This window comes from Castanea sativa, chromosome 4 (assembly GCF_040712315.1).
Source record: "Castanea sativa cultivar Marrone di Chiusa Pesio chromosome 4, ASM4071231v1".
Classification (NCBI taxonomy): Eukaryota; Viridiplantae; Streptophyta; class Magnoliopsida; order Fagales; family Fagaceae; genus Castanea; species Castanea sativa.
In genome coordinates, this window is record NC_134016.1 from 6773609 (window position 1) to 6795793 (window position 22185).

The following is a 22185-nucleotide window of genomic DNA, read 5'->3' on the forward strand; positions in this document are numbered from 1 at the left end:
CACTGGTCTCTTAACTCAAATGCTGTTGTAGACTCTGGCAAATTAAGATAATTAATTATCCATAATGTGTTTCTTAAGTTTTATTTAATGGAGGCTATGTATAGACTATAGAGCCTAAAGCAAACTTGATTAGGTTCCCATATTAGTTAATTATGTCTTTGGATGGTTATAATAGTATTAGTGGTTACTACAAAAGAAAATGGTGCAAAGTGTCATAATATGTCTTTTTTAGGGTTTAGATTATATATTTATGGGTAAGTGTCATTTGAGTAAGATCTTATTTGAAGTGTTGAGTTTAGTCTGGTTTGTTTGGACCTTAATGCCTGTTATGTTATAATGTAGTTATCACAAGAACCAAGCGATTAGCATTATTACTAATTGAACAGCATGTGATTTTTTTTCTTTTTATGAATGGCATGTGAATTTGGACTTCATTATTATATTCATTGTTGGTAAAATTCATCTTCAAACGCACATTAATCTGGAGTGCAAATGGGGTTTGTTTCAATTGGAAAAAATTGAGATTTGTTTGAGAGTGGGATGTTCAATTTGTTGATTATTGTGATGGGTGGTGCAAATAGAGAGAATTATGGAGTGATTGAGAGTGACTGTGCCATCTCTCTTGTGACAGTGATGAGTTTCTTTAGCATTGAGAGGATGAAGATTACTGGGACAATGAAAAATTGGACAGCATGTGAAGTGATTTTGACTACGACTCAAACAGCATCAGGGCGCCGTTGCTTCGTCGCTGGAGGGTACGTATTCCTATATTAAACACACACTCTCTCTCTCTCTTCTATCTATCTATTCATTCTATTTGTCAATTTAAAATATTGCGCATCATCCTTAAAGTTTAATGGTAGTAAAAAAATTTGTGCCAATTTTTGCAAATATATTGGAGTTTAATGGTAGTAATCAATTTATGCTATTCTTTTTTGGCTTTGATACTACCCCCAATGCTATGGAACCTATGTGTAGGTGGATGCACTAAAAGTTATTTGGAAATTTGGCTTGAATTCTTGGTACACCCCAATAATGGGTCCTATATTAGCTTAATTAGTTGTATTAGTCACATGCTTTGTGTCCATATTGGGGGTTATTGCATAATTCCAGTCAATGCAGCGCCTAGTATCATGGCATGAAGCAGTCTTGGCCATTCAAATATGTTCCCTTATTTCATTTTTTATTTATTTAATTATTTTTTGCTATATAAATAGCTCTACTACATTGGCATTGTCGAATAAGTAGAAGTCTTTTTAGCTAGACAAAGGTGAGGGATTCTGCAGAATGGTGTCCAATGCAGGAACTCTTTAATAATGCCTCAAAGTTGGAACTTTTATTTTCTTTATGATTCTAAATATTTTCAGTACATGGCCAAGAAAACCATAAACCAAAGGTCACAAGCATTAAGGGACTCGATTTTTTGATAAGTAGTAAATTTTATTAGACAAACTAGAAGTAACCAAGTACATAGATCATAGGAGGTATACTAGATGGACATCAAAACTAAGTTCTAAGAGTACAATGGTAAAAAAACTCTAATAAGTTGGAGAAGGATAAACTTCATTACGTCGACGACCATTCAGATAAAGTTTTAAGGAAATGCAACTTCAGATCTAGAGTTGTCCTCTTGCACACTTAAAAGTTTCTAGAATTTCATTCTTTCCAGATGCACCACATCAAGCCATGGTGAATGAATTTCCATATCCTACCGTTCCAACGCTGCCCAACACGGATTAGCCATCATGCTAGTTAGTTGGAAACCCTCTCAGGCATCACCCATTGAACCACAATAAGGGCTAGGACCATATCCCACAACTCCCTAGCAATGGGACAATGCAGCCACAAGTGGTCCATTGTCTCTCCATCCCCCTTGCACATACAACACCAGCTCACCAAATAGTGTTTCACTTCCTCAGGTTATCCGCTGTTAGGATTTCCCTGAAGAGGCAACTCAAAGAAAAAATGCCACTTTGTTGGGAGTTTAGGCTTCTAAATTCTTTTCTAAGGGAAGTTTGCAACTCTCATAGGGGCTAGTGCTCTGTAATAGGATCTAACCTAGAAACCCTTCTGTATATACGGCCTCCAACACAGCTTATCCTCTTTACAACCTCGGACCTCTGTGGAATACAATCAATTCAAAATGACAAGTTCTCTTGATGGTTCCTTTTTCTAATGCTTTGGACCCGTTTGGGTTCAGGACGTGACATAAACTGCCCCCAAAAAAATCTGTTTGCTGCTTTTTCAAGTTTATTAGCTATTACATTAGGCTAACTAGCTAAGCTATCGCATTACGAACTAAGCTGACCAGGACAATCTCACACTTAACCAAATTAATTTGAGGCCTAATACTGCCTCAAAACATAGCATATCACATTAGAGGTGGAAAAACTCTTCCGGATTAATGATTGATGGAATTGATTAGGGGCTTGATGTTGATGAAGAAAGGTTAGAATTTTGTTACCGATGTCAAAATAGTAGTGGCATGATATATTTATTGATTATCTATTGCAAAATTAATTATTTGTGGCTAACTTGATGTACTATACACCATCATAAACTTTAATTGTCTATTGTCTATATTGAAAACTCCTTTAAACCTTGAATGTCATTTTCTTTCCATCCTTCTAATCATTTAATCATTGAGCCACATCATCCATTTATTTTCTACTTTTAATGTTCTCTTTTAAACTTTTCTTCTCACTACTCTCAAAAAAAAGAAAAAAGAAAAAGAACAACAAAAACAAAAACAAAAGCAAAAACAAAAACAAAAACAAAAACCTCTTCTTCTTCCTATTATTCAATACCTATGGTTACACTTTCTTCAACCTTTTCCTTCTCTCTTTGCCTCTTTACCTCCCCCACTACTTTCTACTTCACCGCTACACTCCCTTCATCCTTTTCTATTTCTTATAATTTGGCTCTTCTTCTTCCCATTTTATTTTGTATAAATTTGATATCATTTCTTCCATTCAATTCATATTTTTCTCACACAAAAACTGAGTACTCTCTCTCTCTCTCTACTTTCTTTTGGTGAATTTTTGTTCTTTCTTATACTCTAATAAAGGTTGATGGTTTTGTTTTCAAATATATAGTTTGGTATTGTGTTTTTTCAATTTCCCATTACAAAATCTTCTCTCTTCCTTTATAGCTTTGGTTGAGTTTTGGTTTGGGTTAATACTTAAGTTTTTTTTTTTTTTTTGGAAAATAGGAATTTTAGTTTATATTAAAACACAATCTACATTGCTATGAATTTGAATATGCCTACCAAGTTTTTGATAATAAATTATTATAAAGTTTATTTTTTATTCCTTTGGTTTCATTTTAATTTTGGTTAAGATAACATTGTAATTTTGTGATGAGTTTTGATTATCATGATAATCTCTTTATTCCTTAAAAGATGAGAAATTCAAATAATTAATTTGAAACTTATAAAGTATAGTTGTATATTAGGCAAATATAACACGCTACAACTGAAATTAGAAGGATATGGCTCACCTTAAAAAAAATTTAATCAAACAAAAATAAATAATAGAATGATATATTTGTATAGATAAAAAGATAAAAAATACTTGTAATTTTTTTTTTTTAAATGGAGATACTTAAAGTAAGTGTTACTTTTTATATATTACACCTCATTGCATGTTATATATATCTGTTCTCATGCATCGCGTGGGTCTATGGCTAGTTACTCTTTATATTAAACACCTTTTTTAGCACATATTTCATATTTGCTTCTTAACAAAGTTACAATTATAGACTGTGCAGTGCCACGAAGAGTAATGAGTAGAGTACTTCTTGACAAAGCTACAATTAATGATTGTGTAGTGCCATGAAGAGTAATGAGTAGAGTCTGTTTTTATGTGTTAGGAAGTCAATCTAATGCAATTAATGAAACCTAAAAATGGAGTGAAGTTGACAACGCCTTCAGTTGCTTGGATTTGGCTTCATGAATCATTTATTTTTTAAAATTTAAACTATTTTTGTTAATTTTCCCCCTCATTCTGTGCATGGAAGGCCTTGTTAGTTGTATTGCTGGACAGCATTTCTTTCTTAAGGGCTTCAACCTTGTTTTTGGGCTTCTTGTAGCACCTGTAAACTACCAAGTTTCCTGTATTCTATGAATGTCTTTGTATAACTACTTCAAATTTGTAAGTCTACTTAAAGATCAATTTAGCCCTATTCTTGCTCTTTCCTATGTTGGTCTGAGTCTCTGAGAACTTCTATTTGTAGCTAGATCATACACTGTACCAGGGTTCAAGTATTATGTCACTACAACAAACTTGAGTTTTTTCAACATTTTTTTTATCCGCGGTCACTAAAAATTGTTAATAAAAGACTTAATTTTCTACGGTTATACTTAACTGTTGAGCAAGGCAAAGAAATTCATAAATTTATTTCTACAGTTGGCATAACTGTTGAAATAAGTGTTAAAAAAATAATTTAAATAAAAAAAAGTTATATCAACAGTTGGATGAATGTGAAAAAAATAAATAAATTATTTTATCAACGGTTATAAAGATGTTGAAAATAAAAACACGGAACTTATATATACTCTACAATAAAATTAAAGATTTAAACAGACTAGAATTTCTTGGGTACAATACGATAGCTGTTTTCTTCTCTCTCTTAGCTTACATCTCTCCCTTTATATTTCTCTATCATTTTCTAGGCAACCAAACAGACTTCTCTACTCAATTAATATCTGTTTTTTACGGTTTTTGTTTTGATTTCCTCACAAAGATCATCTCCATCAAATTGATTTCACCAAGTTGTTACTATTATTTGACGAATTGTTTATATATCTGATGGATTTGATAGATGGGGATTTGGTGAGAGGTTAGGGCTTCATGATTTCATTTTTTTTTCAACCACTGCTTCGTCAATTAGGGTTTCCTCCATCATTGCCTAATTTTTTCACATTTTTGTTTCTGTTTATTGCTCATATACTCCAGATCAAAGCATGTCTTTGTATTTCATTTTTTGAATTTGGTTATTTGATTGATTTACTATTTTTCAATATTGCATGTATTGCATATAATTTTGTTTTGAAATTGTGGATAAAGATTGTTTCGTTTTCACTTCATTTCAGTTTAATTTACTGGAAATGGCATTCATTTTATGCTCATGATTTGTTGAACCGGTAATAATGGTATATTTGGGAGCGTGGTTATTGATTTAGCTTTCATATTCTAGAGCTATGAAATTTTTTTGTATAGTGCTTGGTTTCCAGTGCCCAATTCAGCTCTTTTAAAGTGTTTTGCTAGCTATTTCTCTCTCTAATGGATTGGTCTTATGCTGAAATTTGTTTGTTACAAGTTGATTTAAAAAAATTACTTGTGTGAGTTGTATCTAGTGGTGCAGATGTTTTGCTTATGTGGGTTTTTGTAAATATCAATCAGTATGAGTTGTATAGATATGAAAACTAAGGAACGACATTGGGAGAGTTACTATAACCACATAGATGCATTAAAATATAGGACTGGTTTACTTGTTTAGATATAAAATTATATTATATATTAGGTATATATGCTCATATATTTATTTGGTTTTGGCAATTGGCATTAAGAATGCGGGATCATTGTCACCAGGTCTGTACTTTTTTAAAAAAACTAAATCAGCATTTCTTTGATTTGAATTTTGAACATATTCTAATTCGTATTAATGAATCATTCTATTGATAGGTATGTGGAGGAGTGGGAGAAGATTGTGTGGAGGATGGGACAGTGAATTGACTACAAGGATGAGTATAGGCCCATGGACTTGATCTTCATGGAGAGTGTGTGGTGGGTCTTTGCGAAGCCTTTGAGAAGGGCCTTGTTATTAAGGATTTCAAGGTCTGTATTTTTGTGAATTGGTTAATGAAACTTGTTTGTTATTATTATAAGTTCTTTTTTCAGTGAATTGGGTAGTGAATTGATACACGACCTTTGTTGGTTAATGAATTATTTTATGATTTTGATTTTGAATTTCATTCTGATTTCCTTTCAATGTGATATGATGGTTTCACTCTGTTGCTGATAGTTAATTTTAATGGCTGCTAAAAAGTTTTAGGACAAGAAGAAATGAATTTTTTTTTTTTTTGGTTTTGTTGTTTTAGTCATTTTCATTTTGAGTGAACTATGTATTCAACTCAAATGCATCTAAGGTTGTTAGGTAGAGATTTATGTTGGCAGTCCATGATACTTGAAGGTGATGATATCCTATTTTGTCTCATACACCAATGAAATCTAGTAAATGACATCTCTTCCCTTGTATGAGCAAGGTGAAGGTCACAATTTTGGATTCAAAACCCATCATTTGTGTGTATTGTGTTCACTAACTGATAAAAATATAATTTTTCATTCTTTATATAATTTTTCAAGTTTTCTTACATTTTCTAGGGTCTAAACAAGATATTTTGAGTTGAATTTTTTTAAGATTATAATAATTTTGGTTTTTGAATATATTTTGTATTATAAAGATTTGTATTCATATACAGAGAACTATTGCTCTCCTATCTTATAATCCAAAAGAAGTATTGCTCTCCTATCTTAAAATTGTGGATGGTAGAATTAATTAATGTAGGTGTTTATTGATTATCAATGCCATTTTTAATGTATATTGATTTTTGGACTTCTTTGGTCATGTTATTTTGATTACGACAGTGATCCAGAGGACAGATTCACGCCTAGACCTGTACTAGCAAGGTTTGTATCTAGCTCTTTTGACTTACAATTTGATCTAAGATACTCTTAGTCTCTTAACATAGTCAATTGAGAGAGTTTTTATTTTGGTTTTTTACTTACCTTTTCATCAGAATAAAATGCTTACATCTTATTTTTGTTTACAATAGGACACCGGAGGAAGTTCTAGAGATGAATGATCATGGTCAAGGTGCTCATTGGAAACAATAAAATGCTTTACATCTTATTTTTATCTTTTCTACTATTTTGTCACTCTTAATATGGTTACTAAGAGCATGATTAGACTTTCATTCCATATGAGGATTTTCCTTTGTTGATTTAGACGGTAATAATAATGTGTTCTAGCTCTTCATTTGCAAATGTTAGTGTTCATGGAGAGATCAACATGACATTTTGGCATAGATCATTTGTTCTTAAATTGTTACAATATTGACATGTTTCGGTGTGTTTTGGCAAGATTGATGGGAAAGTATTGTCATATTTTATTCCTTTTTTATTATTATTGCATGTGTGTGTGCTATGCTGACTTGTTTAAGATTATCTTATTGAAAGTGCAGTTGTTCATTTCCAATTATATATTTTTTTTCCAAATTCAATTACAAAGGATCTAATTAAATTGATAGACTTTTCTGACAATTTTGTTGTATGCAGATGCTCTCTTATATGGGGGAGAACAGAATTGAAGTTCAGGAATACAGTGCAGTGGGCTCAAATGCAATATGAGGATTAGGATGATGAGAGTTTAAAGAGATGAAACGAACAGCTTCTTGGGAGTGTGGACTTCAATTCTGTTGGAGGAAATCATTTTGTCTTTTCCTAATTGTTTATTTGTGAATTTTGTTTGGTTGTGAAGAAAATGGAGGGCAAAAAATACAAATTTGGAATCTTTCATTGTTTTGAATTCCAAATTCTGCCTCTACTTTTCTTTTTCATGGAATCAGAGATTCAGAAGTCATAACTTATGTTATGCTTTGAGATAGCTGAAATTAGCCACAAAGAAAAGTGGAAAATAAAATTTTCCAATATTAATTTTATGGCCTTCGAATTAAACAAAATGTACTGACTTTCAAAACAATTTTGCTTCCAAATTTTGCTAGCTTTTACTTTAAATCTTGGCTGTTTGATGTTCTAACTTCAAGTTTTAAAAATGAAGTATCTTTGGTGTTAATCCATGTTATATACCAATGCAATAATTTGCTTCTACGGGTACTTAATTTGGCCCCTCTTTTTTCTACTATTAATTACCTCATATTGCTAATCTAATAGGTGCAGAAGATCTTACCCATCTACTTTTGACTTCTAGCCATCTATTACTGTTGTGTTACCTATTCTATATAAAATAGCAAGAGAAGTTGCTAAGTGGCAGTGCACTTTGTATGACTGTTTTCATATAGCTTTAAATGAAGCACTGAAGAAGAAAGTTGAGAGGCTGAAGATTGCAACTGGGGAAATAATGACACATGCTGGGGAAAAGCTCTAAAAAAGTGTGAAAAAAAGGCCACGGCTTCTGCTTCTACATTGTGTTGTGATGGAGAGGAGAGAATTTCTTATCAAATACAATGGATAAGGTAATTAAATGAATGTACGTGGGGCTGGTGTGTGGAGTCTTGGCTTTTGTTATGCTAGTTTGGTTGGGGAGTAATTTTGGTTTTAGGCCTAGGATCTATTGGGAAGTAATGACTAAGGACAAGGATTCGTTACTGTAAATTTAAGAGTGTAAGGGCTGTTTGTAGGTAGAGTAGTTGAGTTGTGTTGATTTGTTTCACTGTGTTATAAGTGTAGTTGATTGACTGCTGTAATTTAATTTGGAATTGCACAATTGTGTTTACATTTATCTTTTTAATTATTTTATTAAATTTTGATTAATGTGAAAGTGTGCATCCAATTTTTTTAAATAAAAGATTTATTTCAACGGTTATAAACTGTTGAAACTTATCTCAAGATACCTTTTAATTTGAGGATTAGTACTTAATTTTCACTCTAGATATATTTGTGGTGGACACTTAAAATATCTTCAAGTGGGAAAGCCATGAGGAATTACTGTTGAGCAAGGGTTTATTTCAGCTCTTGAGAAGAAAAAAAATAGGATTTAAATATTTAGGAGTTGTGCTCAATATTTAGGAAATATTTAGGAGTTCGTTTTCCAATTAATTAGTTTAAACAGTGCATGATACAATATGCTTGACATGAATATTTTCTAGGCACATCTCATGGTGTTAGTTTGGTGCAATGGTGCACGATCTTTTGCCCTTAATTAGCTCACAACTAGAAAACATAAATATTTTGCTTGGTTAATAATTTATTTTTCAGTTGTATATCCAGCTATATCACATACAATGATTCAATTTTCATTGTATTTCAATCACACTGTAATTGGTTTCAGTATATGCTAAGAATGTGGGATTTTTTTTTTTTTCAAAATGTATTGTCCACCTATTGTTGTTTTTTAGCAGTGTTACTGGTTTTGTCTACATGTGTGATTAAGATTCTATCCCATCTTGGAAAAGCTGCCATAAGGAGCCGAAGACAAGGCCCAAAAGTACTGAAAATAAATACAAGGTAACTTAGTTCCTTTGTACTCCATACTAATAATCTTGTTTCGTCTTTTTTATTTGACATCAAGTGTTTGGTATATGTCTTTGTCATCATGGATATTTGGCACCTAATAATAGTAAAATAATCTCTATGTTAGGGAAGAAGATTTACATGATGTTAAATTTTTAAGGGGAGGGTTGAGATTCTCAAAACCAAGAACAAACGCTGCCACATAAGCATCAAACTAATCAAAGCCAACAGTATCAAAGTCTCAGACACACCTGATTCCCTCTCCATCTGAAGACCAAGCATGAAAACTAAAAAGAGTGGCATTGTGTTTAGGAAATTAAAAAAAGTCATTGTGTAGTGTAGATTGTTGGTTAACTACATAAGGATGGGATTAATTTATGTGTAGTAGTTAAGCGCATGGCAAGAGTTTAGACGCCATTAGAGTTTTGACACCATTATAGAATCCCAAGCATATTTTGGATTTCAAAGGGGTTTGTTAAGTTGGCTTGGAACCACTTGCGTTCTAATAAGAGTGCATACTCAGAATTTTTGGCACATTGAAATGTCTTGTCTACTAAGAGTGCATGCTAGAGTTTTCATTGCTTTTTTAATTTTTTAGCCATTTAGTAGTTTAGTTGATTGTAGTTTGATTGCGAGTTCATGCTGGTAACATAATTAGTTTTTTGGGGGTAAATTCAATGTTTACATGTGTCATGTAGGCGAGGAGCAGTGTTGGGATTTTCTAATGGAAGTGAATAGAGGCAATCTAGTCCACATTGAGAAAAAGTGAATAGAGTTGTTATTTTATTGATATTTGAAGGAATCGCATTCATATATAGAACTTCATTTCTTTGGTAATACTTAACGTAGTTGTTATTGCTTTATTTACCTCTTTTCTGACAAGGTAGACCTTAATTTCTTCATTTTTTATTGATTTGAATTTTGGTTAATGTTTTGATGAAATATGTGCTTGCTTCTTGCCTACAGAATCTTACAGATAAGATGGAGATCTACTGTAATGAGAAGCTCAAGGCCTTATTTGATGGTAAAAGGATAAAGTTGGATTCTTGAAAATTGGAAAACTGCACTTTGTTAAGGCCAGTAACTGCAATCTAAGATGTTTGGCTTAGGATCAACGGCCCCACCTTATACCAATCAAATCTCTTTTGACATTTCTCCTTTGTCATTTTCGATGTTATTGTGTTACTTTAACTTTTGTTTGAGTGAACCCTCTAGGCTGGATTTGCAACTTAAAAAAGTTTAGCGGTACATGTTGTAAAAGCATTTAGAAAAATATATTAGAACATGTTGTAAAAATCATTTGGGAAATTATATTGATGGTATTAATGCAATTGTGTGTGTTTATATTTTGCTTTCAGGTTATTAAATTTTGATCAACGTGAAAGAGTGCATCCAAATTTATTTATTTTGTTTTTTTTTTTTTTAAAGAAAACTTATATCAACGTTTACAAACTGTTGAAACTAATCGCAAGATACCATTTATCAACAGTTGAGTGCATGTGGATAAAAGTAATAAGTAATATCACCTCGACGTTTATTAACAGTTGATAAATGTGTAATAGTTTTTTCCAGCGGTTGCATGGGCCGTAGGAAAATATTCTTGACATAGTTTTTAGTGACGGTTTTTCAACGATTTTTAGTGACATAGTCATTTCAACTGTCAAAAATACTTTTTTCGATGGTTTTTAATACTTTTTTCAACGGTTTTAACCTTTGAAATTTCTTGTAGTGAAGCTCACACAAGACTGTAGTTTTTCCGATAAAGAAGTTGCAACTGTCAAGATAAACTCACACTATCTAGTTCGTTATCCACAATATACCAAGTTATCCTATTAAATTTAGGGAAAATTTTCTTTTACATTAAATGATACAATGTAAATTACATTTGTAAGCACAACAAAAACATATAATGATCTTTAAATTTAAATGTAATTTTTTTCCAATGACAATTGAAGTTAATGAAGTTATGTAATTAAGTTTGACGTGTGTTTATCTCAGTGTATATATGCATGGATTTAGTAAAAAGTAATCACAATTTTACTGTTCAAATTATACACTTTTAAAAAAAATATTGAAATTATACATGGTGTTAGTTTACACTTTTTTTAAACTATATATTTTTAAAAATATGTAACGGTTTCTCATATATATATATAGTATTAGTGTGTGTTGCTTCTGATAGATCATTTGATATAGTTTATTTTGTATTTTTTATTTGAATAATAATAAAAATAATAAAATTCAGTTCTACTTAAAACATTTAAAAGGAAAAATTATACATTAACAAATAAAATAAATAAATAAATAAGCCAAAAAAAAAAGAACAAAGTCTTCTCAATATAGATTTTTGGAAACTATAAACAGTGAGAAACGTAAAACAAATAATAAAATAAATAAATATTAGTTTAATGCTCCTATGAAATAGATAATATTAGTGCATGGTGCTTCTTTGATCATTTGATATATTTTATATTGTGATTTTTATTTTATTTAAATAATAAAATACATTTATATCTAAAGAAACTAAAATGTAAAACTATACATTAATAATAATAAATAAATAAATAAGACAAATTAACAAAACAATTTCTAAATCTTCTATATATAGTTTTCTTTAGTAGGCGAGATTTTGAGCCTAATGCCTTTGACCAATTTCACTTCAGATATTATATCACACTAACCTTTTCAAACAAAAGTTCAAGCAAACTGGCTACGAGAAATTAAAACTGGACTTGAAGAAAAGACCATCCAACTCTGAATAATTAATTAATCACATAACCTATAATACTCATTACATTTATTTTGAACTCACCTACTATGGGTAATTATTACATACTCTCGAAATACCATAAATGCATATTCCTCTCTCTCACATAATTGTGAGTCCCACTAATTAAATTCATGGTATAACCCACAATTCATGTGAGAGGGATGAGTACACATTTATTGTACTCCTAGAGTATTCAATAATTTTTTACCTACAGCAAACAAAATTTTACTTCAAGGAAACGTGTGAGGTTCGGCCTTTCCACTTGTCAGGGTCTTTATCTCTCTCAAATATGCCATTGACCATGAAATTTCAAAGTTGTCCAACAATGAGAGTGTATTGCTCAAAAAAAAAAAGGATCATCCATCTATTTATATGCTTCCTTCCTAGAGAGAGAGAGAGAGAGAGAGAGAGAGAGAGAGAGAGAGAGAGAGAGAGAGAGAGAGAGAGAGAGAGAGAGAGAGAGAGAGAGAGAGAGAGAGAGAGTGGAAACGAGCTTAAGCTCACACAAGATTGTAGTTTTTCCAGTTTGTTATCCACAATATACCAAGTTATCTTATTAAATTTAGGGAAAATTTTCTTTTACATTAAATGATACAACGTAAATTACATTGTAAGCACAACGAAAACATATAATGGCCTTTAAATTTAAATGTAATTTTAATCCAATGACAATTAAAGTTAATGAACTTATGTAATTAAATTTGACGTGTGTTTATTTGTGTGTGTATATGCATGGATTTAGTTAAAAATAATCACAATTATATTGTTCTAATTATACACTTTAAAAAAAAATTGAAATTATACATGATGTTAGGTTACACTTTTTTTAAACTATATATTTTTAAAATATGTAATGGTTTCTCCAATATATAGTATTAATACATGGTGCTTCTGATAGATCATTTGATATGGTTTATTTTGTATTTTTATTTGAATAATAATAAAAATAATAAAACTCAGTTCTATCTTAAAATTATACATTAACAAATAAATAAATAAATAAGCCAAACTAAACAAAGAATAAAGTATTCTCAACATAGATTTTTGGAAACTATAAATAGTGAGAAATGAAAAACAAATAATAAAATAATAAAATATTAGTTTAATGCTCCTATGAAATAGATAATATCAGTGCATGGTGCTTCTATTTGATCATTTGATATATTTTATATTGTGAATTTTATTTTATTTAAATAATAAAATACATTTATATCTAAAGAAACTAAAATGTAAAACTATACATTAATAGTAAAATTAAAATAAATAAATAAGACAAATTAACTAAACAATCTCAAAATCTTCTATATATAGTTTTCTTTTGTAGGCAAGATTTTGAGATTAATGCGTTTGTCCAATTTCACTTTAGATATTATATCACACTGACCTTTTCAAACAAAAGTTCAAGCAAACTGGCAATAAGAAATTAAAACTGGACTTGAAGAAAAGACCATCCAACACTAAATAATTAATTAATCACATAACCTATAATACTCATCACATTTATTTCGAACTCACCTACCGCGGGTAATTATTGGATACTTTCGAAATACCATAAATGTATACTTCTCTCTCTCACATAATTGTGAGTCCTACTAATTAAATTCATAGTGGAACCCACAATTCATATGACAGAAAGGAGTACGCATTTATTGTACTCCCGGAGTATTCAATAATTTTCCACCTACAGCAAACCAAATTTTACTTCAAGGAAATGTGTGAGGTTCGGCCTTTCCACTTGTCAGGTCTCTCTCTCTCTCTCTCTCTCAAATATGCTATTGACCATGAAATTTCATAGTCGTCCAACAATGAGAGTGTATTGTTCAAGCAGTGGACCATCCATCTATTTATATGCTTCCTTTCTGTAATAACAATTCACAAATGAGAGAGAGAGAGAGAGAGAGAGAGAGAGAGAGAGAATGGAAATGACTCAAATAAGACATGAAGATGACGATATGATAGAGCTTCACAAGACACTAGGAAGTCGGTGTAGAGATGATGCAATAATGGAAATAACGATTCAAGGAGGAGATGATATTGTTGATGTCTACAACACATCAGCAATTGGTTGTACAACCACATTGAAAAGTTTGATCGATAAAGACCCACACATCCTTCATAAAATTTCTTTGACCACTTTTAGTGAAACCCCATTACACATATCAGCTTTGCTTGGCCACCTTGAATTCACTAAAACTCTTTTAACTCAAAATCCTCTCCTAGCTGTCGAATTGGACTCCCACAAACATTGTTCCCTTCATTTGGCTTCCTCTGAGGGCCACGTAGAGATTGTTCAAAACCTATTAACTATATATGAAGATGCATGCTTGTTTCATGATCAAAATGGAAGAATTCCTCTCCACTATGCAGCAATGAGAGGACGAGTTGAAGTTGTGGAGAAGCTGATCGTTGCACGACTTGATTCAGTTCAAGTTGTACTTGATGGGAATGAGACTCACTACAAAAAAAAAAGACCTATTACAACAAGTACTATTACAACAACAAAAATAATTGGAGTAATATATATGTTCCAATTTTGGTATTATTCAATTCTAATATAGGCGTTGCATTATATTAATCTTATAGGAGTCTAACACTGGTAATCTGAATGCCATTTGATTTTTTGGTGTTTGTTAGTCTATTGGTTAAATATTTTCTTGTTTTTAGCTTCTATTGAGACATATATAGATTGCAAACATGTTTTTTTTTTTTTTTTTTCAATTTATACTCTTTTTTTTTCAATTGTATTGGGTGGAGGTCAATGAAGTGGTTGTGAAGCAGGCATGGATCTCACTTTTTGAAGGGAACTTTTCTTACAAGTTGTGTATATATTTGTGTATATTACTTTTGAAACTATGTGTTTGATTGTAAACTAAACAAGTTATGTATATATTTGTGTTCTTGGACATATCAATTTGGAGTACTTTGACTTTTGCATTTATTTAATTTGTATCTTTAAATTGCAGTTCCTAAATATAATGTTTTATATTATCTTATAATGTGTATAATGCAAGATAGGGTAATATAGACAAATTATTAAAAAAAAAAACTTAACCTATTGCAACAAGGTTGTTTGTTGTAATAAGCTATGACATTTTTCACAAAACCTCTGAAGTAATAAGCTATTGCCACAAAGTTATTTGTTAGTTATTGCATCAACTTGTTTGTTGTAATATTTAGGATTTATTGCAATGAGATTATTTTGTTGTATTAACCTATTGCCTTGGAGTTTATTACAACGGCTTGCAACAACTTTTTTGTCGTTGCAATAACATCTTATTGCAACGACTTTGTAGTTATTGTAACGATTTTTTTCCATTGTAATAGATTTTTTTTTTCTTGTAGTGACTGTTTTGCACTTGTGTGTTAAGTACAACCAATTAAAGGCTTTGAACCTATTGGTGAAATCCTTGAGTGACGATAGGGATTTTCTCAATTTCAAAACCTCTGATGATGGCAACACTATCTTGCATTTAGCTGTGATGCAAAAACAAATTGAGGTAGCTTTTTATTTATTTCTTTAATATACATGCAAAAATAAATTAAGTAAAAATCATTTTACCCCCACTCATGAGTAGGGATGGCAATTCGTGTTCGCGTATCGAGTTCGTGTCGTGTCAACTCATACATATTCGACTATTCGAGTTAACACTAACCCGACATGTTTATTAAACGGGTCAAGATTCCTCAACCCTAACACAACCCATTTATTAAACGGGTCAGTCGTGTCGACCTGTTTATCTGATTTTATCAAAATGAAGAAAAACATCTATGGAAAAACAAGCAAATAAATATTTTAAATTTAAATTTTAGAACTAATGAGTAATTATATCACAAATAATCATTTAAAACTAAAACATATCTCAATATCATAAATAATCAATCACTATACGTCGAAGAAAATAAACTACAACAACTAATAAGTTTATATACCTATAGTTTGAATGGTATATTGGTAAAATTTCATTTAATTAAACGGGTCAGACGAGTCAAACGGGTTCCATAGGTTGAACCCTAACCCAACCCGTTTATCAAACGGGTTCATCGTGTCAACCCGAATATGACACGAACCCATTAAGCCTCAACCCATAACCTGCTAATTTCGTGTCGTGTCGTGTCGGGTTCGCGGGTCATGTCCAATTTTGCCACCCCTACTCATGAGCACCCATAGGTCCATAACTGAATCACGTAAATTTGCATATTGTATATTTATTTGATTTTTTTTTTGTATTTTAAATATTTTTAGTATCTACAAAATTAATTATTTTACTATTGGATAAGCCAATTTGTGCCAATTGTGATTAACTATCTTTGTTTGAATTTGTAATAATGTTTTGAGTATGTAAAATATTAATTAAAATTATTAAAATATTTATAATCTACTCTGATGTTTTTTCAGTGAAAAATATATCCAAGAGTTGCAAGGATTTCGACTTTATATTAGCTATAGTTAATTAATTTATGGTCTAATTATAGTGATATTAGCTTCCAATAACTTTATATAGTTAATTAGAGAAGAATTTTTTTAATGAATTTATAATTCTATTAATATTAGTCTTATAATTGAGATTTGGTTTCTATTTTTTTTTTTTATAAAGGAATTGACCTCCTAGTTTTTTCTTTGGTTTTTCAGACGATATTCCTCTTATATTTGATTCCAAAGGACTTATAACAACTGGAAAATAACAGTGATATTAGTATTCATAAATTTTTAAAATTTATTGAAGTGGTAATTTCTGATTAAAATAATATCATTATCATATGTATTCACCATTGTAATTATTTTGATTTTGCCCCAATTCACAACAGGACCATCTCATCAATAAAAATCCTTTTGAATCAACACTATAGCTATTGAAAAAATAAAACAAATTAGTACATTACAAACACGCTTTTTTTTTTATTTGAAGAAATTAAGTAACAACTTGATCACGTGGCTTTGGAAGATGATCGAGTTCATTAAACAGAGAAAAAAAAAAAAAATACAAAGTTTTAACTTTTGAGTACAAGACATCCTTCTTTAAAAAAAAAAAAAAAATACAAAACATCCTTGGGTAAAACTACACTTTCATATTTGGCATTTATCAAAACACACTTTTTAAAATATAATTCTTTTAAATTTTCTATTTTTTAGATACAACCTTAAATATAAATAATAATAATAAATTTTCAAAATCATTTTCAAAATGAATGGGCATTAAGAGGTTTATTAACAAACGATAGTACATTATAAAATCATCTTTAACAAGACAATCTTAGTTTTTCTAGAATATATGCACAAAAGTATCATACTTTTTAATAAAATTATTGCTTCACAAATACACTCCGTAAATACAATATTATTCACACTTTCATATTGGATGTCCAGATTGTTTTAAAATATCCATACTTAATAAATTGTGACACATGATGTGTACCTATTGTATACAAAAGGAGACTAAGACAATCAACATCCTTTTTTATGTGTTTGGTTAGAATTTTTTTAGGACCACAACTTTTCTTTTTTTGGTCACAATTTTTGCAACAATTTTTATAGGAGTGGCTATTAATTATTTTCACATAAACTCACTACTTTTTTCCTTTACTCATAGTCATATTGTTATCACAAAAGTTGTAACATAAAAATTGTGTCCACAAATTTTTCTACACAATTCACAATCTGTCACATTAAAATTATCACAAAAATTGTGTTTATAAATTCTCTCCTAAGGAGATGAAGAGATGAGAAGGGACCCGCAATCCAAAAGATAATATACAAAAACTTGTATCAAGTTTAGAATCCTACCGTTTTTGGTGCAGGCAGGATTTTAAAACCCCACATTGACTTGCTTCCGGCTAATAACCATTTTCTGCATTTGTTGTATATATCACAATCTCTTTTTTGCTAATAGAGAAATTCTCTATCTAAATAGCATTGATATTTACGTTATGGTTCTCAAAAACAAATATTTTCAAAATTATAACACTTTAAGCTTTAATTTGCAGACAGTAAAATACTTACTTTTGGTGACTAAAGTGAAAAAAGAAGTAGATTCCCGGAACAACAAGGATTTTACTGCCTTAAAAATGTTGGAGAATCGTCCAAAAGATTTCAATAGCTTTACCATTCGCAACATGTTATTGGATGCCGGTGCTAGGATTGAAAGAGTGAATAATCCAAGTGAATCAGCAAAAACAACACAATCAGAGAAGCAATGGTGGAAGAATTTGTTGAAACACTTGAAATACTGCGGTAATTGGGTGGAAGAGAATCGTGGCTATATAATGGTAGTGGCTGCTGTGATTACAACTATCACTTTCCAACAGGCAGCTAGCCCCCCAGGCGGTGTTTGGCCACAAAGTGGAAATGTTACTCATTATATTGATCATTTTGCATATTCTGGTTATAACATCAAAGTTGATGCTGCAACGTCAGTTGTAGGTTCTATCGATCCGTTGTACTACTTCTATTTCGCAATATTCAACGCTATCTCTTTTATTGCATCAGTCATTGTCACCTTCTTACTAATTAGTGGATTCCCGGTCAAGAATAAGATTTGTATGGGCCTTTTGACAATAGCTCTATATACCACTCTCGCATTCCTGGTAATTACCTATATGACTGCAGTCTCCATGGTGACCCCGATCTCACTATACGATTTGAAATATAAGGAGCTCTCCAGTACACAAATATGGGTTCTGGGTAGTTTGGTTGTGGTGATTTCTTTGGTTTTTGTGTTTCACTTAATCTGTCCCTGCATGGGTAGAGGCCATTCACAAACTCAATTGTTGAGAGTCTTGAGACTGTCACATTGTTGTTTCTAATAATAGTTGAATTTCGAAGTATCCTTCAAAAGAAAGTGACATAGCAGGTTGTGTGGTCTTATGGAGCCAGGTTCAGCTCAACAAATTTTTGGGGCTTTAGGTGAAAATTTTAAATGAGGTTTTTTCTCTTTTTTAAAAGTTTTTCATATCTGGATAAATGTTTTTTAGTAGACATTTATAATGAGAAAATATTTATATATAAATAAAACACAATTTATATTAAAAATGATAATTTAACTAAAATTAAATTTAAAGCATAGAACAATAGAACTTGGTTATTGCAATTTTTCTAAAGCTTTGACCACTTTAAAGTTTAAACCTGCACAAATAAAAATTAATTTAATGTATGATTTAATAAATTAGTATCACTATAATACAAATGAGTTGATTTAATACATATCAATTTATTAATTAGTATAATAATTTATAATAATAAATAAACTGTCAGATAAAAAAAAAAGTGAGAAACTTATAACTGTGGGCAATGGGTTGTACTCCTCAAAAAAAAAAAAAAAAAAAAAAGTGAAAAAGTGTCCAGCTTGTACTCCACTACTCCTATCATCCATTGAATTTAATCCTACGGCTAAGTTTTAAATAAAAAACGTGTCCAATCAATTGTGAATTCTCATGGCAGAAAAGGGCAGAAAAGCTATGCAAAAGACGTGTCCCATCCCATCAAACAGTTGTGCAATGAAACTGTGAAACAAACTAAAAATATATATAATTTAAGTTAAATAAATAGAAGACTCTGAGTCTTCAGTTTTGGAAAGACAGAGAAAGAGGGGAGCTGGGGGAGAACTGAAGAAGAACACCTCTGTTGTGACTGGTAGACTGGTACGTTGGAATCAACAAAGAATCAAGAATCAAGATGAAGACAAAGAAAAGAAAGGTAAGACCATGAGAATATAGATGGAGAGGCGGAGAGGCAAAGAGATAGAGAGATGATAGGTTTTTTTTTTTTTTTTTTTTTTTTGAAATTTATAATCTTTATTTTAGCATATTTTAAGACAATTATGTTGTATTATTAATGAATTTTTCTTTAATTAATTTTGATTTTAGCATATTTCAAGAATGAGTTAATAAATTTGTCCCTTAAAATTTAATTTTGTTAGCTTGAGTTTGACTATTTTTGTTTTTGTTTTTGTTTTTTTTTTTTTTCTCTTTAATCTTTTGTATTTTAGATACAATGGGACATTTTTAATGCATTTCATTAACCAATAGAAGTGTTTAAATTTTTTTAATTTAAAATATATAGATAAATATATTATATATATAATTTTTTTTTTTTTTTTTAACAATTTGGGGTCTTCTTTTGTTTGGGGACCTTAGGCGATTGCATCAATTGCATCACCTTTTGAACCGGCCCTGTGCTGGAGGGAGAAGTATATAAGGAAAGGAGAGAGAACTAAAAAAGAGGACCGGGAGAAAAGAAAAAGAAACAAAAGGAAGAACACTAGGAGAAGAGAGTGAATACTGATGTGGTATGATAAAATACACTAACTCCAATATTGTCCATGACGGTCGTCCAGGACAAGGACGGGAAAGCGAACATTGTAAAATGCTCGTCTGTGCAGGAAGATGCTTGGACGACCTCCATAAGTTCCAAGCAAGTTTCTCTACACAGACCCTAGACGAACCCCACGTCCCTATTTTGGAGCATAAGTAAAAATTAAGGTTCGTTATGACAAAACAGCTCCTGATGACAATTATGGAAAATAAGGCCAAACAACTTAACTTTCATGGCAGTTATGGAAGTCAACTCTGAACTTTTCGACCTCCACGATAATAGGGGAAGTTATTAAGCAAGTAACCGCTTCAAGTGTTATATAAAGCATTCATCCACACCAAAGTAAAGGGAGTTTTTTTTTTTTTCCCTAAAAGATTAGAATTCCAGAAACTAAGAGAAATATTGACTTAATCATCGGAGGATTCTTGGCCGGTCCTCCCCAGTCACCTTTGATTGTGTGTTCTTCCTTTCAGGTTTTCCAAGTGTTTTTCTCATCATTGCCCGAAGCATTCAGTCTACTAATTTTACTGTATAACATTAGTTGGCGCTGTCTATGGGAAGATCGATTTGTTTTTACAATTAATCTTTCAACAAAAAGGCTACATGGTTCGAACAAGATCAAGGCCACCAGCCCAGGTCATTAGGAAGGTAGGGATGCCTTTAGTAATCCCTACCACGATCACCAGTCAGCACCTGTCATGCAACCGCCATCCATTCAACACATACAGTCTATGGCGGCCTCTATGACAAAGTTAACCCATCAGAACCAAGAGTTGACCAAGGAGATTGGCTTAAGAAGACAACATCGTGAAAGATATGCAAAAGGGCAGGCCCTAAGCCAGGAAGATAGAGGAAATGTTGAGCATACAGTGCTTGAAATTCAGTCGCGGGGCGTCATGTCGCGAAGGGTGCCACACTTGGAGAAGGAGATGGATCAGATGAGGAAGGTCATGGACGAGATAAGGGAGAACATGAGAAGGGAAAATCTCGTAGAGGATTTAGTTCATCGTACAGACTCCCCTTTCACGACTTCCATCAATGGTCATCATTTGCCTCCGAAGTTTAAGATGCCTTCCTTGGATTTGTATGATAGGACATGTGACCCTTTCGATCATATTGCTACTTTCAAGACTACAATGCATCTTCAGGGGGTTCCAGACGAGATTATGTGTAGAGCCTTTCTTACCACACTCGTCCACCCTCAAAGGACCAGCACAAGTGTGGTTTAGCAAAATACCTCTGAACACAGTAAGTTCCTTTGAAGAGTTGAGTAAGTTATTTGTCAATAATTTTATTGGAGGACAAAGGCACAAACGTTCCTCGTCCAGTTTGCTGACCATTGAACAAGGAGAGAATGAGAGCTAGCGGTCTTTCATTACTCATTTTAACAAGGAAGCCCTATCAGTGGACGAGATGGATGACAAGTTGTTATTGGCCGCCTTCCATAATGGAGTGAACTCTAACTTATTCATCCACAAGCTTTACAAGCAAGAGCCTCAAACCATGGCCAAAATCGTTCATTCAGCCCAAAATTTCATGAATATAGAGGACGCTATTGTAACATCCCAACCTAATGGCATAATTAATTTATGGGTTTATATTCTTGTTATTATCTTAATTACTTTAAGTGCATAAAAACTTTGCTATTGTGATATTATAAAAGATATATACTCTTTTATTGATAGAAAGAAGTTTTAAAAAGTTAAGGATATAAATGCAAAGTTATCTTGTTCTTTGTACCTTTCTAGAAATATAAGTTTTTAAGGGGTAGAAAGTTAATTTTAAAAACAAAAGTGGAAAGGTGAGTCACAACCTACTATTTTCCTTTGCCATACACGTGCCCCACCTCAAAGTCA

The 22185-nt window shown here is 31.5% G+C and overlaps 1 protein-coding gene and 1 long non-coding RNA gene across 4 annotated transcripts; both read left to right on the forward strand.

Moving 5' to 3' along the window:
- Positions 1-629: 629 nt before the first annotated feature.
- LOC142631010 (uncharacterized) lies at positions 630-10551 on the forward strand. Of its 3 annotated transcripts, none has more exons than XR_012843486.1 (7): positions 630-755; positions 5685-5837; positions 6648-6689; positions 6836-6876; positions 7338-8254; positions 9140-9245; positions 10218-10551. It is a non-coding gene; the product is annotated as an uncharacterized LOC142631010 (long non-coding RNA). The 3 variants fall into 3 exon arrangements; XR_012843485.1 differs by having other exon boundaries at positions 9172-9245; XR_012843484.1 differs by having other exon boundaries at positions 7338-9245.
- A 3473-nt stretch (positions 10552-14024) lies between these two features.
- On the forward strand, positions 14025-21395 carry LOC142632373 (uncharacterized). The gene is made up of 5 exons (XM_075806796.1): positions 14025-14470; positions 15365-15518; positions 18004-18603; positions 19597-19711; positions 21214-21395. The coding sequence occupies exons 1-5, from the start codon at positions 14025-14027 to the stop codon at positions 21393-21395; spliced, it is 1497 nt and encodes a 498-aa protein (XP_075662911.1).
- Positions 21396-22185: the final 790 nt, after the last annotated feature.